Raw genomic sequence first — 24,964 nt, 5'->3', positions numbered from 1 at the left:
CCCGACGACCACGAACTAATGCACTTTGAATACCTGACGAAAGTGAGATGACAGTGTGCGATCGATCTCCAGATTTGAAAGTTTAACCTCCGCGCAAAACTCCGCAAATTTCCGGACAGCGTCATCTCGTGCCCTTCCTCAACGGCCGACGATACTGCAGCGGTCCCCGCATCGTCCTCCATTCTTGCGCCATGGCCGGCTCAGACGAACTCGCGTACCTTAAGTCCCTCGTCTCGCAGCTCAATGCGAAGATTGAGGCGCTGGAGACCAAGGCCAAGGACGCGGTCTCGAAAACGCCAGCTCAACAGCTGCGTACCATTCTCATGGGCCCGCCTGGTGCAGGTGCGTGTTCTCGACGCGTCCATTGTCGGAGGCGGCAATCTGAGTGGATGCGCGCCTTGTAATAGGAAAGGGAACACAGGCTCCCCGCATACGGGACGAGTTCTGTGTCTGCCACCTTGCTACCGGGGACATGCTGCGCGAACAGGTCACGAAGAAGACCAAGCTCGGGGTCGAGGCCAAGAAGATCATGGATGCCGGTGGTCTTGTCAGCGATGACATTATGGTCGGCATGATCAGAGACCAGCTAGAGAACAACAAGGCATGTAAGAATGGGTACGTAGAACAATCATCATGTGTTGCGCATTTTCGTCAGTCCGTGTGAAGTGAGGCATATATATATACCCTCACTCAACCTGCTGCGCAAGCAGACAGAGCAGTTATCCTCATGTCAATTATATTGTTGGGTCGGGTCGCTGATCCTGGCCATATGCCCTAGTTTTGTCCTGGACGGCTTCCCTCGGACAGTCCCTCAAGCGGAGAAACTGGACTCGATGCTGCAAGAGCGCAAAGAGAAACTAGACTCAGTCGTGGAACTCGTGATCGAAGACCAGCTCTTAATCTCTCGAATCACTGGTCGACTGATCCACCCTGCTAGCGGCCGAACCTACCATAAGGAATTCAAGTGAGTCGCGACATGAGAGTAAGGAGAATGTCCATCATATCTGACCTTTGTTTACCAAGCCCCCCGAAGAAGCCTATGGCGGACGACGTCACCGGCGAGCCCCTCATACAACGTTCCGATGACAATGTGGAGGCCCTTCGCAAGCGGTTAACTGTCTTCCACGCCCAGACTGGTCCAGTCGTCGAGTATTATAAGAGGAAAGGGCTGTGGTCCCCCATTGACGCAGCGCAGTCGCCCAGCCTTGTGTGGGACAACTTACGCAAAGTCTTCACTAAGCAGTAGTAGTGCGATACCGATCTAGATCAATAGATTGCTTGCTGTATACTTTGTCTCCGCCTCTGCCGCTGAACGAGTTGCACTTACAGTGAAGGTAATTCAACAAATGCTACCACCCCCGACTTGCAGTGCAGTACATTCTACAGCACGGCTGCAAGAAACTCAGCTGAAATATTATACGTTCTGGCTATTGATACAATGACAGATACACCAACACCCACACGTAACCCTACGATTGTCCTGTATGACGATTAGAGAAAGACAGAAAGGAATGGGTTCTGTTCTAGACTTGATACATGAGTGTCTGGAAAGCATATTGTGAGATTATGACGCGCACGCACTAAGCTGAAAAGACAAAACACACCTGCTATCGGACAATAAAATGCGAGGCGCTTGAAGGATGCGATAAGAATGCGTAATTCATCGCATATAGCAATGAGATCGCATTGTTCGGGCGGTAACTGGTCGGCCGTCATTATGCGCAAGTAGACATCAGCGACATAGCGCCAACATGTCTAACGGGAAAGGTCAGCGCGGATTTGCACAAGCTATCTGAAAGTACCAACGCTAGTGATAGGATCTAAGAAACCATAGTCGTCTTCGTTCAGTTGACGTACGATGGCGGTTACAGAATTGGCCGACGTGAGACACTTTTCAAAAGAAGTGGTTTGCGTCTCAATGAATTCCTTGTGGAGGTGGATAGTCGCCACATAGATGAGCATATAGATATCGACGATCTCAACATCCAGACGAAGCGGTGTGTCTTGACTCGTATGCTTGCTGATTTCTGGCAGGTTGGCAGCAAATTGAGCGAGGGACATCTCCAACGAGCGTTGCTCTGTCCAGCGTGAGGTGTCCGAGGAGGAGACTGGGAATTACTATGGTGAGAGAAGTAGGAAGCTAAGGTACTGTGTCGCATACCGGTAGCAAATCTGGCTGTACGTTCGAACAGCATCACTGCTTTCGCCCGTAAATTAACCGTAGGTGCTGTGAATATGCCACCCGACATGTCGTACCCGTAAGGCACTGGGTCAGTTTCATTGCCCTAAACTCTCCACCATCTAGTCTTTGTATACGTGAACGATGTAGCCCACTCACTGATGGAGCAGCTGTAACACCCATCGGCCACGCGGTCTCAATTTGCATGCGTGGATGATCGTCGTCTGGAAGAGCTGAGGGAAGGCCTGTCGCAACGGACCATGCCCGGTCCACGACAAAAATCTGCCAGAATGCAGCGACACGCTCTGCATGTTCGATTGTGTCTTGAGGACAAGGCAGAGGGAAGATGGCACCAGAAGGGTTAGCCGAGTCTTGGAGGCCGCCAGATAGCGATTGAATCACCAGCTCGAAGTCGATTGGCCGAAGTTGATGAAGACCTAGGTCGATTGCTAAACGTGCAGACGTGGATGAATGGTAGTATGCTTCGAGTATTCGGCCGTGGCAGTAGAAGTAAACTGAGATCAGACAGGACGCTTGCAGTACATGGACCACGCGGTCCTGATGATGCAGAGCGACAGAGATGCCCTTCAATGCTCGTTTCAAGAAGTAAGGTTCCAACTCAGTCAGATGTGGCGACCTTGAGAAGTAGCATCCTAGAAGATATATGGCGTCTAGAAGGGCTGGATGAGGCCGGGGCATGCATGGGTCCTCTAGCGAGCTCCGTAGTCGACCGACGTGAACGTCGAAGGAGCACTGATGACGATGGACCAAAAATATTTCGAGACTGTTATGGCTAGGGTGAGAACTGCGCTCCCGAGTCGATCATCCACTCACGCACAGTTTCCGTTTGTCGTTACAAAACGTGGTCGAGTCACTCTCCCACCAATTTGGTAATGCTGTGGAAGGATCGCCCGCAGCAGATTGCACAGGCGATCCTTCCATTGGGGGAGATAGTTGGATCGTGTTATTCGGCCATATCCCGGGAACATCGAATAACGGCGATGACGATGACAGCGGCGCGGCCGAGGGCGATTCATCCAAGATGGACAGATCGAGATTCCATTCGGAGTTCGCAGATACGCTTGCGGGCGCGGAGAGGAAGATTGTATCTGTTCGTTAGTAAAGTGAGCGGTGAAAGGTGCTTAGGTGTCAAACGAGTCATACCCTGATCGTCCTGTCGGTTGCTTGGACCGGGGGCGAGTGTGGGCGCAGCTGATGAAGAAGCAACACCAGAAGGTCCCGTTGGGTCGGATTCGAGCTCGCGGAGACGTGCCTCTAGCTTCGCGACCTTCTGTTGCAAAATCTGCGTCCGGCTTATATGCTGCTTCTCATGGTACTGGCATTCAGAACCCCGGTCGGCTTTCAGGCATTGTGTGCAAATAGGGCGCAGACCGTCGCATTTCTGTCTCACGCGGCGTCAGCCTGGGAGCGCACTGTCACAAGCCACTGTCAATGAATGTATCTTACCATTTTCCTCTTCCGGCAGCATAGACAGGCCCTGCCACGTTGTAAGGTGGAAGTGTTCTTCATCGTACCGAGATCGGAGGCAGTAGACTTCCCTCCTGTGGAGTACTTATAGGGACGCGGCAGGGATGATGGTGCTGGGATCTCCAGAGGACATCAAGATATTCTGTACAGGAAATCAACCATACTCGCAGCAGTCACGGCGCTGCACAGTGCTATCATGCAGATGGACCCTGACTGATGCCGTGAAAAGGGCGCTGTCGGAAGGGATGAAAAAATGCCTGCCGCCCGATAACACTGCTTGAGACGCTAATGGCGTGAATCATGAAAAGAGTTTGCATGATCAAGAAATTAGCTTGTAATCCGATGATTGTCGGGGTCGGCGACCAGAAAATAAAAGCCGCGCAATGTCCCCAGGTTTAACACGGCTTAAAACCTCGTGAAACCTCGACCGTGCATTATTGCGCAGTTCCTGCGGCACTGCGGCATTGGAGCGCTCACCGCGTATTATCGCTCCGAGGCGTTACAGTGGTGGCATTTAACTTGAGACAGAATCACACTAGCGTCCCGCTCAATCAGATCGCCATGTGGATTGCATGATGCATGAGGCCTTCAATTATACGAACTGTTTGCTCGGTCGAGATTGCAGAACCTGGTAGAATTCATATTTTTTTGAATGCTCTTGGCCTCTCCGTCGATCCTGAATCTCAGAATAGCTAGCCTCGCAACAAATACTCGGTTTCGATCTTCAATAACGTGGGGGTTGGACACGCTCCAAAGTCAATGATGCATGCGCTATTAGTCGCGCACGGCCAACCCAGCCATGAGAAGACTCTGTCAATCTGCGTTTGTCTCGAACCTACTTGAAACAGTCTATTGAGAAGTCGATGTGCCAGTGTGGGGCCCACGGCAAACCGGATGCAGTGGGTTCTCAAGCTGTCAATACTGCGGGAGAGATTGGCGGTGCTCGAGTAGCTTCAGGAGCTGAAACAACAACCGTTGTGTAGAGATGGTTGCTATTGAGAGGAGTAGTTGATGTGGTTCTCTGCATTTGCATGCTTCTAGTACCTGGAGGACTAGAAAAGTTGAACAAGGCGGAGGAATTAGGGAAGTATCACTGTACTGCATGAGTGGCAATGTCGCTGTTCTGTAGCCACGTTTAACACCCAGCTTCGCGTCGAAAGGATGGTCAAGCTGTAGAGGAGAACTAGTAGACTATGAATATGATCCGCAATACTGAGGATCTGACAATCGAACCGAGGGAACGCCCACAGGTCGGATTGACCATATCAAAGAATTTGGCAGTCAAGCTGGAGTTATTCTGACAGCGTGTACCAATGTAGCCGCTAACGCTTCCAAGAAAACAAAATTCACCACGAGATCAGGAAGATTCTCGCCGCGTTGGGTTCAACAAGGCTGCGCTTCCAACACTGAAACTTAGCATGAAGCATGATGCGTACCGTGGCCTGGATGCATCAATTCGAAATGCAGGCAACATCTTGCGAGTTTTAACGAAAAGAGAGCCTTCTCAGCATGCATCGACGCCGGTCGACGGTGATAAGTCTACGTAAACTGTTGCAGTAAACGTCAGGAAACAAATTGGGAGTCGCAGCGAGGCCGAGAATACGATCGAGGCGCCAAAGGGGCGCTTGCGGGCGCAGTGTATTTGGCAGGAGCAAATATTGGCTCTGCGTACAGCGCACTTGCGTCGTTCACTTGTCTGTCGTTCCGGCTTTGCTTCACATCTACTCAACCAAGATCGGGATATACAGAGAGAATGGGGGACGACTACCCGTCTCCGTTCCGTGAGTGAATCTCACAGGTGTACCGCATGTATCGGGATTCAAACGGCCCAACAGGCTCGGAGCAGATGAGCCTAGTGCAGTTAATTATACCGACAGAAGTAGCCCATGACACCATCGCAGAACTTGGCGAGCTCGGGGATGTTCAGTTCAAGGATGTGAGCTCAATCATAGTCTAAGGCTTTCGTAAGTTGAGCATTGCTGGTAGTTGAACCCGGATGTCAACCCCTTCCAACGCTCGTTTGTCGGGGAGATCCGGCGTGTCGACGAGATGGCTCGTCGAGTACGATTCTTCAGCACTCAAATTGAGAAGGAGAAGGACCAAATTCCTATCCGTCCACTGTACGATTCGGCGCCCCTGCTCACGGTCGGGCCCCGCGCAGCACAGACGATGGACGAGTTGGACCTCAAATTGAAGGAGCATGAGGGACGTTTGATACAGATGAATGACAGCTACCAGCTGCTGTGTGAGCGTACCAGGGAACTCGAGGAGGCGCGTCATGTACTACGGGAGACGGCTGTGTTCTTCGAGCGGGTAAGCCGGCTTCTGATATCGCTACCATACTTCGCCTGACTCGGATGGCAGGCAACAGGCTACCAATCAGAAGTCCGTTCATCCATGGATGACAGCTCTGCTCCGTTGCTGCAACACGATGATCGGGAGTCTCAGTATTTCAGCAGCAGCGTGCAATTTGACCTCGAGTACGGTCAACCCTTGTGCGGTCCTCTGCATAGCTGACCCAATCCCGTTAGATTTGTTGCCGGTACTATTGAACGGTCTCGCTTACCGACGTTCGAGCGTGTCCTATGGCGTGTTCTTCGTGGAAACCTCTATATGAACCATACCGACATCGCGGAACCGTTTGTCGACCCAGCGACTGGCGAGGAGACGCGCAAGAACGTGTTCATTATCTTTGCTCACGGAGACACGCTACTCGCCAAGATCCGCAAGGTCGCAGAATCCATGGGCGCGACCCTGTATCCGATTGACGCCAACGCGGACAAGCGCTCCGACTCTATGCGCGAAGTCACAGCGCGCCTGGAGGATTTGCAGGTGGTACTATTCAATACGGGTGCGAACCGCAGAGCCGAATTGGTTAAGATTGGTGAAAATCTAGCAAGCTGGGTCGACGTTGTCCGCAAAGAAAAGCTGATATACGAGACGCTCAACCTCTTGAACTACGATGTACGCAGGAAGACGCTTTTCGCCGAGGGCTGGTGTCCTACGAGAGATATGCCCATGATCCAGGACGCCCTCAAGCATGCTACTGTAGGAGCCAGGCTACATTGTTGATGTCACAGCTACTGACTACTCCACTGTAGGAGGAGTCGGGCACCAATGTTCCTCCGATCTTACATGAACTAAGGACGAATAAGACACCTCCCACTTTCATCCGCACCAACAAGTTTACAGAAGGTTTCCAGACCATCATGGACGCATATGGTATTGCGACTTACCAGGAGGTGAACCCGGGCCTCTTTGCCACCATAACTTTCCCATTCCTCTTTGCCGTCATGTTTGGAGACATCGGTCATGGATTTATTACATTCAGCGCTGCGTTATTGATGATTCTAGGCGAGCGGCGTCTTGCCAAGGCAGATCTGGGCGAGGTACGATCGCGCTTGGCTGTGATTGACGACAAAGTAACCTATTGTCTTACAGATTTTCGGCACATTCTTCTTGTGAGAGCCATCAACACTCATGGCAGTAGTTTGCACGCTAATATTGATCACAGCGGGCGCTATATCATTCTACTCATGGGTCTATTCTCGATGTATACTGGATTCCTATACAACGATATCTTCTCGAAGTCGTTGCATGTATTCCCCTCCGGGTGGTCGTGGCCCGTGAACCACGGCAACGACTCAGTCCCTGCCAATCCCACAGGCTGGACGTATCCCATCGGTATTGACCCTGGCTGGCACGGCGCCGACAATGCCCTTTTGTTCACCAACTCGTATAAGATGAAGATGTCTATTGTGCTCGGTGTTATCCACGTAAGTTGTACATTGTGTATGCTTGCTTATGCGCCGCTCTTACGATCTCGGTACATGTAGATGACGTTCGCTATCTGCCTACAAGTTCCCAACCACATACTCTTCAACCGTCGGTCGGAGATTTGGACGAACTTTGTTCCTCAGATGCTGTTCTTGCAGTCAATCTTCGGCTACCTCGTGATCTGCATCATTTACAAATGGACAGTCAACTGGGAAACATCTTCTACAGGGCCTCCGTCCCTACTCACCATGTTGATCGGGATGTTCTTGTCTCCCGGAACTGTGGACCCTGATACTGAATTGTACCGAGGACAAAGCTCCGTACAAGTGATCCTCCTTCTCATCGCATTCGTCTGCGTTCCTTGGCTGCTCATCGCGAAGCCCTACTTGGAATGGAAGGAGATGAAGAAGATTCAAGGTCAGGGTTATATCGGATTAGGAACAGAAGAGGTCCCCCGCCATACATCCGATTCGGAGCTCGAAGGCGAAGAAGAGGGTAACGGTGGGACCATCGCAGAATCGATGGACGACGATTCCGTGAGTGCAGAGCTCTTCGGTGCACGTAAAAGCTCATATACACTCCTTTTCAGGAGCACCATGATTTCGGCGAGGTTGTGATCCATCAGGTCATTCACACCATTGAGTTCTGTCTAGGTTGCATCTCGCACACCGCCTCCTATCTCCGTCTATGGGCACTGTCGCTCGCCCATGCCCAGCTGTCCGAAGTTCTGTGGAGCATGACTTTGGAAGGTGTCTTGGGCATGTCTGGTATCTTTGGATTTGTTGCGATAGCGCTCATGGGCGTGATGTGGTTCACCTTGACCGTGTGCATCCTATGTGTTATGGAGGTACGTAAAGTTACGTGCAGCGCCTCATGGCGGCAAGCTCAAGGCTAGCGAACCGCAGGGTCTGTCTGCTTTCTTACACGCATTGCGTCTACATTGGGTCGAGGCGAATAGTAAGCATTACCAGGCAGGAGGATATGTACGTGTCTTCGTATCGACTGATCGATATACGTGGTGCACGCATGTTGACTGATGATGCTTCTTTTCTGACTTCCACAGCAATTCACTCCGCTCAGCTTCGCCAAATTGAACGAAGAGTAAGCAGAAGGCAGGACGCGGACGTAGATTTACTCTTCCCCTGTAGCTTCGGTATCGGCCGCCAATAAAGCGCTATCTGTACCTGAACTTCCCCGTCAGCGCGGAGTCGGCGTTGTGGGGTGACGCTGACCCCAGGATGCTGTGGTCACAAGTTGCGATCATGATCAGTTGAGGGCGAGGAGCAGACTCGCCCGGGCGGATGCTGTGCGCGCCAACGGAGCTAGCCACGGCCTGGGACTAGCGCACGTGCCCTCGGCGCGACATTTTTCATAGTCCGCTCTTAGAGAGGACGTGCTATATAAGCCTCAGTGTGCGAATTGAACCCTATCCCCACACTCCCCCTTCCCTTTTCTTCATCGTATAGAGGTAATTGCATGTTGCTCCTGGCCCTTGATGGTGCACTCGTACTTAACGCCTCGCTTAGGCTCCTGCCGGGCTAAAATAGAGAGTTCCTCATCCTTGACGGTCTTCTCGCGAAACTACGCATTTTTCACGCTCTCCGATCATAATCATCGTTAGAAGTGAGTATCTCGAAGATCGTGCTAATGGCTCCGGATGGGTCTAACGGTCCCATCGGTATGCAGATTAACGACATGCCTGCTGCTACTGCTACTGCCCCCGCTACGCCCGCCGCCGCTGCGCTCAAGGCAGCTGTTGCGCCTGCGGACGGTCAATTCGACGTTTCCGGTCTCTTCGTCTCTGACAAGGCGACCCGCGGGACCGCGGCGGCTACCCTCGTCGCGCTCGCTCAAAAGGATGGCCCCAAGGCCCTCCAATCTATTGGCTTCACAGATGCTATTATCAAAGCGCTCAACGACAAGAAGTCGCCGGCCGCTCGTGAGGGCGCAGCCAGCGCTGTTGCTGCCCTCTCTAGCGCGACAGACGCCGTGAAGTCATTGGAGCCCGTTTTCGTTGACTCTGGCCTGTATGCAGCTCTTATCGAAGCCTTCGCCGACAAGATGCCCGCTGTGCGAACAGCCGCCATTGATGCAGTCAAGGCGTACGTCACGAACATGAACGCGTGGGCGACTGCCAATGTGCTTCCTGCCCTCCTTCACGAAATCAAGACGGCCGGCAAATGGCAAGTCAAGACAGGTGCCATCACGATTCTCAACCAGCTCGTGACCAGTGCGCCTCTTCAGACTGCTCGTCTTACTCCCGACATCGTTCCTATACTCTCGGAAGCAATCTGGGACACGAAGGCCGACGTGAAGAAGGCGGCGCGTGATTCGCTTGAGAAGACCACTGCTCTCATCTCCAACAAGGATATCGAACGCTTTATTCCAGCTCTAATCAAGGCTCTGATTAACCCCGTCGAGGAGGTGCCCAACACAATTACGCTTCTCTCAGCTACTACGTTCGTTTCTGAAGTAGATTCGCCCACACTGTCTCTGATGGTCCCGTTGCTATCGCGTGGTCTCTCGGAGAAGCTGACTGCAACGAAGCGTAAAGTCGCAGTGTAAGTTTGTTGCGTTTGGGTATCCAATGAAACGCTGATTTTTGTCTGTAGTATTGTCGACAACATGGCCAAGCTTGTCGACTCGGCAGTCACCGTTCGTCCCTTCATTCCCAAACTACTTCCTGGCTTGATCAAGGTGGAGTCGACTATCGGCGACCCTGAAGCTCGCGGTGTCGTCGCCCGTGCTATCGCAACCCTTCGTCAGGTTGGCGACGTCCCAACCGGTGACGGTTCCGACCTACCTCCTTTCAAGCTGGCCGACGGCAAGCAGCTTGCACAGAGTGTCGTCGGTCTGTACAAGAAGGCGGGCGCTAACCCCGTACCGGTTGCCACGTCCGTCGAGATCTCTTACGCTGGTGGCCTTGCCGCCAATCTCGTCATCGCCAAGAACTTTGACATCTCGGAGTGGCAATCGCTTGCTCCTTACCTCGCCTTTGCTACCACATCTCCCGAGCCCATCTCGATCATCAATGAGTGGGCCGTCAAGTCGGCGTCGCAGGAGGAGGACGAGGGAGAAACTCTTGATGACGAAGAGGAGGGTGAAGATTTGTGTAACTGCCAGTTCTCGCTGGCGTACGGTGCCAAGATCCTACTCAACACCGCTACTCTTCGCCTGAAGCGTGGTCATCGCTACGGTCTGTGCGGTCGCAACGGTACCGGAAAGTCTACCCTTATGCGCGCCATTACCAACGGTCAAGTCGAAGGATTTCCGTCGCCTGATGAGGTCCGCACTTTCTACGTCGAGCACGACATTGATGGCAGCGAGGCCGATACTTCTGTGTTGGACTTCATCCTGGCCGACACACGTATCCAGGGAAGCAAGGAAGAGGTGGTGGAGACGCTGGCATCTGTCGGTTTCAGTGATGAGCGTCAGAAGCAGGCCATCGGCAGCCTGTCTGGTGGTTGGAAGATGAAGCTCGCGTTGGCTCGCGCCATGCTGTTCAAGGCCGATATTCTCCTCCTCGACGAGCCGACCAACCATCTGGACGTTGTCAACGTTGCATGGCTCGAGAACTACCTCACCAGCCTGACGACCTGCACATCCATCATCGTCTCGCACGACTCTAGTTTCCTCAACAACACCATCACCGATGTTCTTCACCTCAACCGCTTCAAGCTTAGAAGGTACAGGGGTAACCTCGAGGCCTTCATGAAGCAGGTTCCCGAGGCGCGTTCATACTACACTCTTGAGGCGCAGGAGGATTACCAATTCAAGCTTCCTGATCCTCCTCTCCTCGAGGGCGTCAAGACAAAGGAGAAGAGTCTCCTCAAGATGCGTAAAGTTGGTTTCCAGTACCCGACTCAGACTGTCCAGCAGCTTTACGACATCACCCTTCAAGTGTCTCTCTCGTCGCGTGTTGCCGTCCTCGGTCCTAACGGCTCTGGTAAATCTACCCTCGTCAAGCTGCTCATCGGCGATCTTGAGCCCAACAGGGGCGGTGAGATCTGGAAGCACCCCAACTTGGTCATCGGTTACGTGGCGCAGCACGCGTTCCACCATATCGATAGCCATCTGGACAAGACCCCACTCGAGTACATGTTGTGGCGCTACCAGACCGGTGAGGACTTGGAGGAGATGATGAAGGCGAATCGTCAAATTACCGAGGAAGAGGAGAAGAAGATGAAGGAGGGTGGTGTAGTCGTCGTCGAAGGTCAGAAGCGCCTGATTGAGGAGATCGTCGGCCGCAAGAAGCTCAAGCAGTCGTACGAGTACGAGGTGTCGTTCAAGGCCCTTAGCTCGTCGGAGAACATCTGGCTCCCGCGTGACGAGCTCATCAAGCGTGGTTTCGAGAAGAAGGTCCTCGAGGTCGACACCCGTGAGGCGCAGCGCCTCGGTCTCCTCCGTCCGCTCGTCCGTCGCGAGATCGAGAAGCACTTCGCGGACTTTGGTCTCGAGCCTGAGTTCGTCTCGCACAACTCGATGCGCGGTCTCTCCGGTGGTCAGAAGGTGAAGGTGGTCCTCGGTGCCGCTACGTGGCGACGACCGCACGTCATCTGCTTGGATGAGCCGACCAGTGCGTAAATCTTATTCTACTCTTTTACGTGCTCTAATACATGCTTTGAAGACTACCTTGACCGTGAGTCGCTTGCTGCGCTCATCAAGGCTCTCCAGGAGTTTGAGGGTGGTGTGCTTATTATCACGCACAACCGCGATTTCTCCGAGTCCCTGTGCAAGGAAGTCTGGGCCATGCGCGATGGCCGCCTCGAGGCGTCCGGCCATAACTGGGTCGAGGGTCAGGGTGCCGGTCCTCGTATCGACAAGAAGGATGGTGAGGAAGACGACCAGTACGACGCGATGGGTAACAAGATCGAGACGAAGAAAGTGAAGAAGATCACTGCGGCTGAGGCGCGTAAGCTCAAGAAGGAGCGCATTGCGCGGAAAAAGCGTGGCGAGGAGATCACCGACGACGAGTTGTAATTCTAACCTCTCGGCTGTATTCCGTCGCTGTTGTCTTTCGCTGTGTGTTTCATAGGACGTCCTCAGGCTATATCGTTACATCGTCTCGTATCCTGTACCCTAGCACTAATTCTATCATTTATGTACTCCTGTCTTTCATGAATATGCACGACTTTTTATGCTCACCTGTGTCTGTAAACTGCTGCTCGGTTTTTCAAAAAAACAAGGTCGGGCTATTGGTCTCACACCTGTGCAATGCGAAGGTCAATCGGCGACGCATTAATGCAGCCGCAGCGCTTTGTCGGATGCAGCGACGAACCGATCCCGAAACCTTCGTTGAGGGCTGTGACAAGTGAACGCCGAACATATTAGGCCTCAAGGCCTTAACTTGCGCACTGCGGCTGCTGCGCTCTGTCAGGCTCAGCTTTTGCTATTACTAAATGCCAGCACGCCAAGACACAGCCTCGAGGTCGATATATGTGGTACATACCGGTCATACGTGACGCACTTATTGAACTTTCCTCCCAACCTTCATCGATTCATCTACCGACCTTGAGACCCATCTGCAATGCCGTACACAGGAAGAGATCCTGAGCATACCTTCGACCTGTTTGCACGAAGTGCTCGAGATAGCCTAACGCCGAACAGCACTCAGCGAACCACGTTGATTGTTGCCGCTTGCTATATTGTGGCGATAGCTATCCTGTGGTACGTCTTGTGTTCAGTACTTGTGGTCGTTCCCCGTATTCAATGTTATGATTAGGCATGTTCCGTATCTGTCGTACATTAGTGAGCTGTTCCGTCTATTGTAAAAGGCTCCGTTTTACTGAGGTAATCGATTGTAGTCTACCCGTTCAAGTGAGTCTCGCGCATTCGTTTAGTCAAGAGCTGCAAACGTTGATGAGGGGTTCAGACTGCTCACAGTCGGCTTCCATGAGGTACGCAGGATAAGACTTGTGAAAACGAAGTCGTCCTGACACGCTTGCTAGATGAGCCATGCTTTCATGGGCGGTATGTCCTAACATGCATCGCGCTGTGCTGGAAATTGGATAAGGCTTATTGAACTTTCTCTCTAGTGCTCACCTGCGCGCGCATACACTCTATTGAGCTCGACCGTGCGTTTCTCGACCTTGAGACAATGCAACCATCACCTAACCTCCTGCGTAGCGGACGAAGGCGGCGCGACGCGCATGTCCGGGGGCATACCTTGGCTCACTCTTCCTGCGGGTTACCTCGGATCGTGTTTCATAGGTGCAGCCCTGATTGTGTGTGGCTTTGATACCAACGCCAGCAAGGTCGCCTCTCTTGTGATGGCTGCTTTCTTCATCTTCACCCTGTGGTGGGCGCGCAGAGACTGGCTGTAAGCGCATTCGATTTTCTTGCATGCTGATTGATGTCACACGAAGCCGACAGGACATGGGTACTGATTCTGGGCGTGTCTGGACTAGTCGTGCTATTCTGGTTTGTCGAGGGCGGAGTTGCCCTTAGATACTTCGTGCGTTACTCCATTCACATGCTGTCGCTTATTCACTCATACGTCGCTTGGGGCAGATCCTGTTCATAGGAGTTATGTCCTGCATGTATGCTCTGTGGGACATTGTAGGTACGTTAGACGACATCTACTATTCACTCTTGTATGTTAACATATGGCCTCGTAGACGACACAATCGAACGAAAGGTGAACAGCTCTGACGCGTCCGCGTTTGCTAAAATCTGTGGCTGCTTCCCTTCTCAAGGTAAGTTTCAAAATTTTACTTGGTTCAACATCACCACCAATGCGTTTCATCCAGTATGGGGTGTCATCTGGCTCTTGATTGCATTCGGCTTCTTCGTCGCTGGGATCCTCATCGGGATAGTCGCATTCAAGGTGCGCCCATGGCGACGACTTTCGCTCTCCGTCTGGTCTGATTTGTATCTGCATAGGAAACCGCTGCGCAGCAAGCTTCGGATGCGAAGCATTTCCTGCCGGTCCCGGGGGCACCTAGCGCCGCACTCAGCATGTCCACATCGCCGCATATCGTTGCAGTGTCAGTGGCGGCTGCCTGGATACTCATTCAAATGATGTGAAAGGGACGACCTTACTATGCCCATCTGCATTTCCTATATTGTCCTTTCTGGCGTAATCTCTTGATCAGCATTCGCATCGTCGAATGCTTTGTGTTCACTTTGCTGTATTCATACCAACTTATCATGTATCATTTGGTGACGTTGCTCTTACGGACGAAACTTGCTATCTATCTATCGATCCATACCCTACTCTTGTAATTCTTGTCAACCCACCCTGTCGCCCCCGCACGTAGTGTCACGAATCAGATGAGATTGACCCGTACGTAAGAAAAGTTGCTATAGTCTCATGATGGGAAAATGGGTGGATGCACAGCAAAACAGTTCGATGGGTGCCTCCCTGTAGGAACCGGATGCAAGGGGCGCTAATGCACGCCGTTCAAGTGGGCATCTCGTTGGAGACTGCGACGGTCTGTCTGATATCCCCAGTCGCTTTTGGCCGCCCCTTCCTTCCCCCGCGTGAATTACCACCAGCTGCTGCAACTGTATTCTGTGGCAGCGCTCCTCTCCTCTTGCTCTTTCCGCGCTGAGGTGCCTCATCGACGCCATCCCCAACCTTGATGACTATGCTGATGCTCGACTTGCCTCGCGTGCGGAATGTGATGTCTTCATCATCGTCCTCTGGTATCAGCTCATCATGCACTTCGACCGTTCCAGTCAGAACTTCCGTGTGAACCTCGTCTGGCGCGAACGGTAGAATGGTCGGCAGCGACGTCGCGAGTTGCATGAGGTGAGGGATGGCGGCACCCATTGCACTCAAATGTAGGGTCCTGTACCTATCACAAAGCCGCGACGAGACGCTACAGTTCAGTATGAGGCGGCGAGACCAGGACGCAGGCACTCACCCATCCTTCATGAACACGTCCTTGCACCGTCTCATATACGCGCCCAACTGCGTTTTGCGCGTTACACAAATGTAGTTCTTGCCTTCTGCGTGCGCGGAACGCGGCCCCGTCGCGGACACGGACGTCGGTACTGTTGGAAATGGACGCTGTGGCGCGAGTTTCCGAATGGTGTGTGTGGGTTTGGACGTGCTTGCATGCGTGTTGGTGGGCTCAGGCTGCACGTCTACGTGAATGATTTCGGTGGTATTTTCTTCGGACGTTCCGTTGGAGATGGGAGCGACTCGTTCAAGGGTATCCTTCTCGGGGACTGGTGCTACTATTATTTGGGATGGCCCCGCGTCTGGCATTGTGTCACTGTGCGTTACAGTCGGCTCCGTCCGTATACGCTTAGCATTCAAAATCTCGCCCTGAGAGTCGGCCTTGCGCTTTCGCCCATTGTCGGACATATGATGAGCCCAAGACGAGAGGCGATGGGGAAGCTTGTGGTCAGTGAGAAAGTATACATAAATGTATTAGGAATCGGATAAACGAGACTGCTGTAATTACGTCAGGAACCTGATTACTCGGATAAGTAATTGATCGAGGCGGTAACTGGTGGCGCCTATCCTGTGCCATCTTGATCGACGAAATTTTGGGCCGCTCCGTCGTCTCTGCCCTCTCTTCCTCCTCACTCTCTCCGCGCTGAGTGGTCCCGCATAATCGCTAGAGAAAGGACCTCCACCGTGCGCCAAGATGAGTCAGGACCCAGCAGAGCAGAATATCCAGATGTGGAAGGTCAAGAAGCTCATCAAGAGCCTTGACGCCGCCAGGGGGTACGTTGCGGACTCTTCAGCTCACACTATGGCCGGGAACCTCATCGGACATGCAGGGCGGGCACATCCATGATTAGTTTAATCATTCCTCCAAAAGTATATGCGCTACTGTGTAGATTCTGGGAAGATTGCTCACTGGCATGCGTTAGGATCAAATCTCGAGGGTCTCTGCGATGTTGACGCAGGAATACGGAACGGCTTCCAACATCAAGTCTCGAGTGAACCGGCTTTCTGTGTTGGCTGCCATCACGAGTACTCAGCAGCGATTGAAGCTGTACAATCGCGTCCCACCCAACGGTCTTGTGCTGTTCGTGGGCACCATCTTGACCGATGAGGGCAAGGAAAAGAAAGTGTCTTTCGATTTTGAGCCGCACAAGCCTATCAATACGTACGTCTCTGAGTCGTCATGTTTGTTCTGTCTTTCTCATAGTATACAGGTCGCTGTATCTCTGTGACAACAAGTTCCACACCGAGGCACTGCAGGAGCTTCTCGAGTCGGACTCCAAGTTCGGCTTCATCGTCATGGATGGAAACGGTACGCTCTTTGGTACTGTCGCAGGCAACACCCGCGAGGTCATTCACAAATTCACGGTCGACCTGCCGAAGAAGCACGGCCGTGGTGGTCAGTCCGCGCTGCGTTTCGCCCGTCTCCGTGACGAGAAGCGACACAACTACGTCCGGAAAGTCGCCGAGTTGGCTGTACAGCACTTCATTACGAGCGACAAAGTCAACGTGACGGGTCTCGTATTGGCGGGAAGCGCAGACTTCAAGACGGAGTTGAGTCAGAGCGACATGTTTGATCCGCGTTTAGTCGCGAAGATCCTCAAGGTTGTCGATGTCAGTTACGGTGGCGAGAACGGCTTCAACCAGGTCCGCTGCCATCTTCAATGCGTTGTCTTGCCTGTCTGACGAGCGTCGATGCATGCAGGCGATTGAACTTGCAGCAGAATCTCTGGCGAACGTAAAATTCGTGCAAGAGAAGAAGTTGATCCAAAAGTATTTCGACGAAATCAGTCAAGATACTGGCAAGTACTGCTTCGGTATCGACGATACCCTAAAGGCTTTGGAGTTGGGAGCTGTTGAAACGCTCATCGTCTGGGAGAACCTGGACACAACTCGCTACGTACTCCGGAACGCTGCTGGCGGTAAGCATATGTCAAGCGATCACGGGGTGTTATGCTCAATCATCTTCTCCAGAGGAGATCGTTGTCCACGTCAATAAGGAGCAGGAGAAGGACCGTGAAAAGTTCATCGACAAGTCGACCAACACAGAGATGGAGCAGGCGTGTGAATCGCAGTCGCTGCTTGAGTGGTTTGCGGAGAAGTACAAGGAGTTCGGCGCAAACCTCGAGTTCGTAACCAACCGCTCTCAGGAGGGCGCACAGTTCGTGAAGGGTTTCGGCGGGATCGGGGGCCTGCTGCGCTATAAGGTTGACTTCACGAACCTAGCGAGCGTCGATGACGAGGGCGAGGACGAGTTTTTGAGCGACGAGGAGGATCTCTGACTTACGTGGTGGCTCCGAAGGGAGCCCTACCTGACGAGGGCACGCCGGGTGGGGTGGGAGACAGGGGGAGTGCGCGCAGGGGCGGAAGTGAAGTGCAAGATAGGGACACGCGGAGAAGACGTCGGATGTCGCAGTCGCGGAATTCGGTGGCGGGGAGGCTGTCGCGAGAGTGTGGAAGACGAAGCCCACAAGCCAACAACGTACGGGCAGATTCTAGGATCAGCAGCGTGGCCTGCATGGTTATATGACATGTTCTGAAAGTCAAATGAAGGTATGTACGTCTTCAGCTGGCCTTGAATCATGCTGACTTGCGCCATAGAACTTGTCGACCTCACTTTGTATTTGTTAACTCGCTTGTGTCGATGCTATTGCTGTCTAGCTCATTGTCTTGAGTCTTGTATCGTTGTATCACCTCGTTAACATCAGCGGACGTTTTACAACCATGTTTTTATTTCGCAAACGTTCGTCAGAATTGCTTCGCGGGCACAGCATCGAAATTGTCAAGATGTCCCGTGGCAAGATGCAAATTATAAACATTTCACGGATTGACATTGGTGTCAGATGCTCTCCCTAACAAGTACTTTTACATTACATAGATTCTTTGCTCATCATACATAACGAAACAATACTCGTTACAGATCAAAGTCTGAGTCCGAATCTTCCTTGGCTTGCCTTATGTTCTTTGCGCTCTTGTGATTTGTCCTGGTTGCTGCAGAACGCATCCTTGACGATGGCTCATCGTCGGTGTCGTCTTCGTCTTCCGAACTGTCGCTCCTTGAGCCACGCTCTTTGGGCGGTGGGCGTTGCTGCGGGACTATCGCGCCCGCCAGAATCAATACGGCTTCCAGTTCTGAGACAGGCAATTAGCGCGAACTGGGATCTGAAGCTGCCTTAGACCGACCTTCAATACGCCGTTCTCGGTCTGCGCCCCATGCCACGACCTGGTTGAGTACCTCACCGTTGCGGTAAACAATAAACATAGGAATTCGAGTGTCCGGGAGGTTCTGGATGCATTTGTCCCCAACCATGGATACGAACTTCGTGTCTGGGTGCCGTTGCGCCAAAATTCGGATATGCTCAAATGCACGATCGCTGCGAGGAATACTGCGGGCTACTTAGTCGCTGACTCTGCTCATCGAGGGATGCCACTCACCCGTCCTTATAGAGGAAACACACAACGCCGGTCCCATGCGACTCCGGCTTGCCTTCCTCGGTAACCTTGCTCGCCTCGGTGACTTCCCTCGTGTATTCGTCCCGCCCTATGGGGTAGACGCGACCGAAGCGTGCCTTCTCCTGTTTGCGCAGCTCTGCCACGCGCTGCCGCCGGTGGTTCTCAACCACGCGCTCTGTCTCTGAGTCGTTCGCATCTTCGCCGAGCTCTCTGAGTTCCGCAGGTGTGAGATCGCCTAGCGCCTCCTCGAGGGTGGGCGACGGCGGTTGAGAGGGTGAGGGAGGCGGCTCGCGCGGGGGGAGGATACCGTGCTTGCGGAGGGCATCATTGCTATGAGATGGTTGGATAGACCTGCGTAACACACACTGCAATGGCTTACAATTCTGTGTCTTCGTCTGCATTGACTGCCATCGGGAGCGAATAGATCGAGATCAGGATACTTAGGCGCACATAACTTGGCCCTTCGATCGGCTCGGCTAAACCTCGGCAACGCCACCACGCTCGGTTGGATCTTGAAGCATTTCTCATCCTCACTCGTTGCTGTCCGGTCGAAGCTGTTACTATGCTTCACACCAGAAACATGAGTCTGAAGGGAATCTATTCTGGATTCAAATGACCCTGACTGAACCGTGCGATCTTCGCTGGAGCGCGGCCTCTGCATGACACCTGAACCGCAGGCTCTCAACCGACTTAACTCACCACCACCTCTGTAGGAACGCAGTTCTGACACGGAGTATAGCATGAAGAGGTTTATCTTAAGAATAAGCTCACTTTTCCACAGATAAGAAACTTAGTACACAGCGGACTGTGTCACCTCGGAATCTATGATAAATGAATCAGCTTCAGCATGCGGTCCTGGAAAAGCCGGTCGTGTGCCCCGGTGCGTTTGTGCAACTATCGCTGTGTATTGTCCCATATGCTCCCGCTCCATGCGTCATGGTTGTCTCTTTCACGTGTCTCTCGACGTACGCCTAGGTGTATTACTCACTGGATGATAATTGCGGTTCTCGTCATTCCCACCGGAGATTACCAAACGAGCATAGACTATGCGTATCTCCTACTTAATTTTGGCCTCCAGGCACGACATATGTTCCGCGATAGGGCTCATCGTCCGTGGGCTTTATGAACCTGGGCACTTTCACATCTCCTGCGCTCCCAGCTTCTCCTCACTCCTCGGACGACTGCTTGAGTGTGGCTCATCTCGCTCATCATGGCTCTCCTTGACCACGAGCTTGCCCCTGTAGAGGCTTCCGATGTGGCTGAGATGGTCTCCGGACTGCAACATAGCATGGATGAAAAGCGCGACTACGAAGCCGACGTGGAACTCACAAAGCGGGTTTCCAGCTCGAATGTTTCTGCCAACGAATACGAAGTTGACGAGAAGCTGTACAATGATAACGGCAAGGAAAAAGTGCTGGAGACTGCTGAGGACTTCAGTAGGGCTCTCGTGAGCAGCGATGACGACCCTAATTTGATCATCCACACGTTTCGCATGTGGTTCACCGGCGTCGGTCTCGCCGTCTTCGGTGCTGTCCTCGGTATGCTCTTTGTAAGTCCCAGAAACTCGGATTCTGCGGCCCATACTTAGGTTCGTATGTAGCAATTCCGCCCACAGGTCATCAGTGTCTCGGCTTTATTCCTCCAGCTGCTCGCCTACATGATCGGGCGTCTGCTTGAAGTCGGGATTCCTGGTCCCGGAACTCGCTTTAACAACGGTAACTGGTTTTGGAGGTTCATGAACCCTGGACCGTTCAGTATGTATATCATACTCGCAGACTTAACAAGGTATTCATAGCTCTCTGCGCTTTCCAGATATCAAGGAACACGTCGGTGCTCAGATCCTCGCGAACACTGCTGCGTATGTAGCTATACACCTAGTGCAGAGTGCGGACTGACGGAGAAACTTGACAGCACTGCCGCGCAGGCATGCTTCGTGTTCGCCTCAGACGATCTCTTCTACGGGATCACAGTTAACGTAAATCGTGTGCCACCGTCGTTCCACGTCTTTCTGATTTCTTTCGGTTTTCCCACAGCCGGGAAACGCGATATTCACCCTTCTGGCTTCCCAGTTAATTGGCTATGGATTTGCAGGAATGTTCCGTGCGTTAATATCCTCTATATCAGTTTGAAAACTTGCTGAAGCTCCTGAGCACACAGGTGCATTCCTTGTGTATCCGACGATCATGCTGTACCCGCAGAATCTGATTTACGTGAATCTCTTTGATGTGCTGCACCGATCGAAGGGAGAGATGCTCCAAGGCAAACGGTAAGGCAGATCGCGTGCCGTGTAATTGCACCTCTGACAGCCTTGATCTATAGATTCCGCTTCTTCTGGATCATGACTGCGGTGATGTAGGCATTTGTATTACCTTTCCTCGACCAATGGGCTAATCAGCCGTCGCATGATGACAGCTTTGTATACGAGGTCAGCATTCTGTCCGTTGATCTGCGCTCACGCCATCTGACAAGTGATTGTGCCCGATAGTGGTTCCCAGAGGTGATGCCAGTGCTCATCATGAGAGACGTCCCTAATGATTGGAACAGTGGATCGCGCCGCTGCTTGGCTCGTTCAATATTGTTTGCTTATGTGCAAGAAACTCCAACTGGGTGTCATATATCTTTGGCGGGGCTGAGGGAAACGAGGGGATGGGACTGATGGGCTTCGGGCTGGATTGGGCCAGTAGGTGCATTTGCCTGTCTGCCTAGCTGCTACTGATGTCAACGCGCTAGATATTACGAGCGCCCCGTTTTATCAGCCGTTGCCGACGCAGATATCTAGTATGTGCCTAGAAACAAGCATGAAGGTGGTTACTGACCCAATCGCCAGCTTATGTCGGTTGGGCGATCAACTACGTTCTTCTTCCCGCCATCTTTGCTACCAATACTTGGTCTGCCCTCGGTTATACAAGCTGGTGCAATGTCGCTGACTCTTTGACTCAGGTACTCCCAGAACTTCCCATTCATCTCACAGGTAAGATTTTGAATATCTTGAGCATGAAAAATAAGAAGCTCACTCTTTGGCTACCCACAGAACTTGTGCGTGGTATGAGCCCGCAACTGCCTATGTACTGACCTCGAATATTTCATAAACCCTCAGGTTCTGTAAGTGCTTCATACTAAAACGCCGGACGTACAGGTGCCTCATTTTGTTTTCCAGTCCAAAATGGAACCATCTACGATCAGAATTTGATCCTCACTTCGTGAGTCCCTCCGTTCCGGCGTACCGTTTTTCCGCACCCAACGCGTCTGTTGTGCAGCGATCAAAGTCTCAACAAGACAGCATACGCAGAGGTTGGCCAACCGTGGCAGAGCGGTTCCACCGTCGTACGTATCATTGTTCGATGGACATAATAACGGGTCTAAGATGTCTCCTGTGTAGATCTATAACCTCGGTGTCAACTTGTCTATAGGCGCTACCTTTGTCCATATCGGCCTGTGGCACGGGAAGGAGGTGTGTGGTTGGCTAACTGTGCGCTAACGCCTGACGTATGATTTGGACATGGGATAGCTTTGGGAAGCGTTCATGGACTAGTATGCCATCCATCGACCTCGTGCGCTATGTCGTTGGTGACATTTGTGTCGATCTAGTTTCCATGGCAAGACACCCGCAGATCTGCATTACCAGAAGATGAAGGCAGGGGATATTCTTACTCGTGTATGTCAGATGTTGACAGAATACACCTACTCGATGTAGATCTACAAGGAGGGTACGTAGTCGGCTTTTCAGGACAATCAGCCGAACATGTGGCTCACCTTCCCTGTCAGTCCCGTTGTGGTGGTATGGTTGTATTACCCTTGGCGGTATGCGCCCTCCTTTTCTCGTTGTTATCTGTCATCTGATTCGATATTCTACTATTGCAGCATTCATCACAGCGAGTAAGGTTCCTCTATATTTCACCCTGTGGCGTTTGCGTAACACGATCCGTGTACAGTGGTGTGCGCATACACTGAGCGATCTGGGTAAATCCATCCCCAAGGTTTTCCTTCGTGCTTTAACCATTCTCGCACGCAGATTGCCATGGTGGGCCCTGATAATTGCTCTGTTGTTTGCTGCCATGATCCTGCCATTCTACGGCGCGATGCAAGCGGTGGCAGCGTGAGTCTTGATACAATCAGCCTGTATCCTCTGGCTGAATTTTTACTACAGCTGGGTGCCCGGAATTACCAACCTTTTCCAGATCTTCGCTTCTGCGTTGATCCCTGGGTCGTCCCAAGCCAATATGGTAAGTTCGGCGGTAGTTCCTGGGACGCGGCTCAATTTACTTACTCTGTGAACAGTACTTCGAGTTGTATTCCAGCCAGTCCCTCATTCAGGCGGCGAGTATGCTGAGTGATCTCAAGCTGGGGCAATACACGAAACGTAAGTGGTTGCGTATTTGGCTTTCATGACGCGGACCTGACCGCATGCACAGTACCTCCTAGAGTACGCCCTTTCACAGCTCAAATATTTACCTTTTTTAAGCGTGTTCCGTAGGTGACATTCTCAGTACAAGTCGCGGGTACCGTCGTCGGCGCTCTGCTCAACTGTACGGCTTTCGTGCTACCCCATTCTAGTACTCAATTAAGGTCCCGTAGATGTGATCATGCAAACCGTTGTTCGTAACGAGCGCACTATCCTGGTACGTTGATGAATCAACACAATCTGACCCAGAGATGTTTCGAGGATCTGACGTGATGTTCAACGCTAGCTGAGCAACGAAGGCACGCGTGTTTGGAGCGGACAGCAGATCCAATCGTACAATGCCAACGGTACCGCAAATCTCGTGCCGCCTCCTTTTCTAAGCCGTATTTTAATGAACTATTATAGCTGTGCTATGGGGCGCGCTCGGAAAAGAGATCTGTACGTCCACCGTGTAGTACTGACTTATGTATGGATTTTGACAACCGGTCCGTAGATGGTTCTGGTGGCCCGTACTTCATCGTTCCGCTGGGCATCGTCATCGGACTTGCCTTGCCTGTTATCCCGTGGCTTCTATATAAGAAATACCGCTGGTCCTGGATATTGCACGTGAATACGGCAGTACTAGCTGGTGTGTCTCGTCCATTAACTTTGTACCCATAATGTGACCGTATACCCCCAGCATGTATCGGTGACCTGGCCGGTGGTACCAATGGGTATATCAATACTTGGATGCTGATTGGGCTCACTTCCCACTTCTACATCCGCAAGTACCGGGCTGGTTGGTTCCGAAAGTACAATGTAAGTCGCTAATTGTGAAGGATTCACTGGCAAACCAATTGAATCTGTCATCTAGTACTTACTGGGCGCAGCCGTGGATGGTGTATGTTGCTCGTTTGTGTTTGGCAATTTAACTACTCACGAGTCTGCACGCACAGGGCTCTCAAGTCTTCGTCTTCATCTTCTCGGTACGTGGACTTTAGCGTGGCCGTTGGTCTTGCCTAACTAGTTTGCCGTCTCGAAGTTTGCGCTTGCAGGTGCCGGAGGCGTCACCGTGGATATCCCCTTGTAAGTGTGTCTCGACAATGCTGTGTTCCTTGATGCTCATGAAATACTTGTAGCTGGGCATTGAATCCCGATGGCAATGCGGTATGCCTCATGTCTATGACATTTATGCTCGCATATTAATGAGGAGACGCTATAGGACTATTGCAAGGTCACTCAGCAAGAAGGTTGAAGTAACATGCGTGGATACTTCTGTGAAAGGTGTTGGAGTTCCTGATTCCTCGACTTGTCCGCCTGCCAGGAAGTAGACGTATCGGTAGCGTGTATGATAGTGCAGTAGTCCCTTGAATACGCTTTGCTTAGACGAGATCTACTTCTGTCAAGAGCTTCTGCTGGGGGCAGACTCCGCATCGGCGAAATTCGACTTGACATCGTTGCCGGCAAAGTCAAAACACGTTGAATCTTATATTGTACTCACGAGTGCTGGTCGGATCCGTCGCAGGTCTATCTAATGCTTTCGCCACCATCTTGTAAATATTGTTCCATGATCCTCTGTAATCTGCAACGATCTGAGATTGTTGTAGTAGGCCATCTGACTCCTGTTTACTGTACGCCTCACGTCCTGTTTCGGTAGTACTTCTGCCACATTTGGAACATACACACTAGAGTCGCTTGGAAGGATTAGAATTGGCAATTCGAAGCCTACGTACTACTATCTAAGCACGCTCGAAGCATCCCTGACACACAAGCAAGGTCATCT

At 52.1% G+C, this 24,964-nt stretch overlaps 9 protein-coding genes across 9 annotated transcripts; 6 read left to right on the top strand and 3 right to left on the bottom strand.

Moving 5' to 3' along the window:
• The first annotated feature begins 149 nt into the window (after positions 1-149).
• POSPLADRAFT_1038839 (hypothetical protein) lies at positions 150-1,302 on the top strand. The gene is made up of 4 exons (XM_024477454.1): positions 150-342; positions 408-615; positions 779-964; positions 1,024-1,302. The coding sequence occupies exons 1-4, from the start codon at positions 192-194 to the stop codon at positions 1,244-1,246; spliced, it is 768 nt and encodes a 255-aa protein (XP_024341681.1). The 5' UTR covers positions 150-191; the 3' UTR covers positions 1,247-1,302.
• A 983-nt stretch (positions 1,303-2,285) lies between these two features.
• Positions 2,286-3,709, bottom strand: POSPLADRAFT_1134026 (hypothetical protein; the record flags this gene model as incomplete). The annotated part of the gene is made up of 5 exons (XM_024484426.1): positions 2,286-2,306; positions 2,339-2,932; positions 3,014-3,288; positions 3,344-3,581; positions 3,647-3,709. The coding sequence occupies 5 exons, from the start codon at positions 3,707-3,709 to the stop codon at positions 2,286-2,288; spliced, it is 1,191 nt and encodes a 396-aa protein (XP_024341680.1).
• A 1,711-nt stretch (positions 3,710-5,420) lies between these two features.
• Positions 5,421-8,631, top strand: POSPLADRAFT_1064960 (hypothetical protein; the record flags this gene model as incomplete). The annotated part of the gene is made up of 12 exons (XM_024481877.1): positions 5,421-5,448; positions 5,503-5,603; positions 5,654-5,980; positions 6,032-6,147; positions 6,199-6,715; positions 6,769-7,056; positions 7,109-7,128; positions 7,182-7,443; positions 7,504-7,980; positions 8,034-8,291; positions 8,350-8,427; positions 8,508-8,631. 12 exons carry the CDS (start codon positions 5,421-5,423, stop codon positions 8,547-8,549), a joined length of 2,514 nt encoding a protein of 837 aa, XP_024341679.1. The 3' UTR covers positions 8,550-8,631.
• A 270-nt stretch (positions 8,632-8,901) lies between these two features.
• POSPLADRAFT_1166981 (hypothetical protein) lies at positions 8,902-12,564 on the top strand. The gene is made up of 5 exons (XM_024487945.1): positions 8,902-8,912; positions 8,971-9,067; positions 9,131-10,005; positions 10,057-12,020; positions 12,072-12,564. Exons 3-5 carry the CDS (start codon positions 9,140-9,142, stop codon positions 12,422-12,424), a joined length of 3,183 nt encoding a protein of 1,060 aa, XP_024341678.1. The 5' UTR covers positions 8,902-8,912; positions 8,971-9,067; positions 9,131-9,139; the 3' UTR covers positions 12,425-12,564.
• Positions 12,565-12,971: 407 nt separating this feature from the next.
• On the top strand, positions 12,972-14,470 carry POSPLADRAFT_1053691 (hypothetical protein; the record flags this gene model as incomplete). Its single annotated transcript, XM_024480441.1, has 12 exons — positions 12,972-13,111; positions 13,167-13,192; positions 13,249-13,261; positions 13,317-13,341; positions 13,393-13,414; positions 13,480-13,518; positions 13,571-13,763; positions 13,817-13,898; positions 13,955-14,006; positions 14,062-14,139; positions 14,194-14,270; positions 14,327-14,470. The coding sequence occupies 12 exons, from the start codon at positions 12,972-12,974 to the stop codon at positions 14,468-14,470; spliced, it is 891 nt and encodes a 296-aa protein (XP_024341677.1).
• Positions 14,471-14,846: 376 nt separating this feature from the next.
• On the bottom strand, positions 14,847-15,659 carry POSPLADRAFT_1135502 (hypothetical protein; the record flags this gene model as incomplete). The annotated part of the gene is made up of 2 exons (XM_024484587.1): positions 14,847-15,243; positions 15,313-15,659. 2 exons carry the CDS (start codon positions 15,657-15,659, stop codon positions 14,847-14,849), a joined length of 744 nt encoding a protein of 247 aa, XP_024341676.1.
• Positions 15,660-16,044: 385 nt separating this feature from the next.
• Positions 16,045-18,089, top strand: POSPLADRAFT_1064957 (hypothetical protein; the record flags this gene model as incomplete). The annotated part of the gene is made up of 7 exons (XM_024481876.1): positions 16,045-16,124; positions 16,181-16,220; positions 16,274-16,512; positions 16,562-16,994; positions 17,053-17,269; positions 17,322-17,900; positions 17,949-18,089. The coding sequence occupies 6 exons, from the start codon at positions 16,045-16,047 to the stop codon at positions 17,627-17,629; spliced, it is 1,317 nt and encodes a 438-aa protein (XP_024341675.1). The 3' UTR covers positions 17,630-17,900; positions 17,949-18,089.
• Positions 18,090-18,492: 403 nt separating this feature from the next.
• Positions 18,493-19,211, bottom strand: POSPLADRAFT_1136322 (hypothetical protein; the record flags this gene model as incomplete). Its single annotated transcript, XM_024484666.1, has 3 exons — positions 18,493-18,733; positions 18,783-19,130; positions 19,180-19,211. 3 exons carry the CDS (start codon positions 19,209-19,211, stop codon positions 18,493-18,495), a joined length of 621 nt encoding a protein of 206 aa, XP_024341674.1.
• A 799-nt stretch (positions 19,212-20,010) lies between these two features.
• Positions 20,011-24,436, top strand: POSPLADRAFT_1053687 (hypothetical protein; the record flags this gene model as incomplete). The annotated part of the gene is made up of 36 exons (XM_024480440.1): positions 20,011-20,349; positions 20,401-20,554; positions 20,613-20,658; positions 20,712-20,775; positions 20,834-20,900; positions 20,958-21,066; positions 21,120-21,152; positions 21,213-21,225; positions 21,286-21,297; positions 21,345-21,480; positions 21,531-21,578; positions 21,628-21,771; positions 21,832-21,843; positions 21,898-21,906; positions 21,958-22,000; positions 22,058-22,124; positions 22,180-22,251; positions 22,309-22,331; positions 22,389-22,455; positions 22,495-22,507; positions 22,566-22,601; positions 22,662-22,896; positions 22,948-23,023; positions 23,079-23,160; positions 23,213-23,223; positions 23,275-23,326; positions 23,376-23,419; positions 23,489-23,549; positions 23,608-23,640; positions 23,696-23,830; positions 23,882-24,000; positions 24,056-24,082; positions 24,138-24,167; positions 24,224-24,267; positions 24,321-24,348; positions 24,404-24,436. 36 exons carry the CDS (start codon positions 20,011-20,013, stop codon positions 24,434-24,436), a joined length of 2,517 nt encoding a protein of 838 aa, XP_024341673.1.
• Between the last annotated feature and the right edge of the window lie 528 nt (positions 24,437-24,964).

This window comes from Postia placenta, assembly GCF_002117355.1.
Source record: "Postia placenta MAD-698-R-SB12 unplaced genomic scaffold POSPLAscaffold_3, whole genome shotgun sequence".
NCBI classification, from domain to species: domain Eukaryota; kingdom Fungi; phylum Basidiomycota; class Agaricomycetes; order Polyporales; family Adustoporiaceae; genus Rhodonia; species Rhodonia placenta.
This window is presented reverse-complemented; position numbering and strand designations above follow the sequence as displayed.

Coding starts and splice junctions, on each gene's coding strand:
- POSPLADRAFT_1038839 (XM_024477454.1), top strand. CDS start 192: ATGGCCGGCTCAGACGAACTCGCGTACCTTAAGTCCCTCGTCTCGCAG. Junction 343..407: donor CATGGGCCCGCCTGGTGCAG/GTGCGTGTTCTC, acceptor GCCTTGTAATAG/GAAAGGGAACACAGGCTCCC. Junction 616..778: donor AACAAGGCATGTAAGAATGG/GTACGTAGAACA, acceptor CATATGCCCTAG/TTTTGTCCTGGACGGCTTCC.
- POSPLADRAFT_1166981 (XM_024487945.1), top strand. CDS start 9,140: ATGCCTGCTGCTACTGCTACTGCCCCCGCTACGCCCGCCGCCGCTGCG. Junction 10,006..10,056: donor ACGAAGCGTAAAGTCGCAGT/GTAAGTTTGTTG, acceptor TTTTGTCTGTAG/TATTGTCGACAACATGGCCA. Junction 12,021..12,071: donor CTGCTTGGATGAGCCGACCA/GTGCGTAAATCT, acceptor CATGCTTTGAAG/ACTACCTTGACCGTGAGTCG.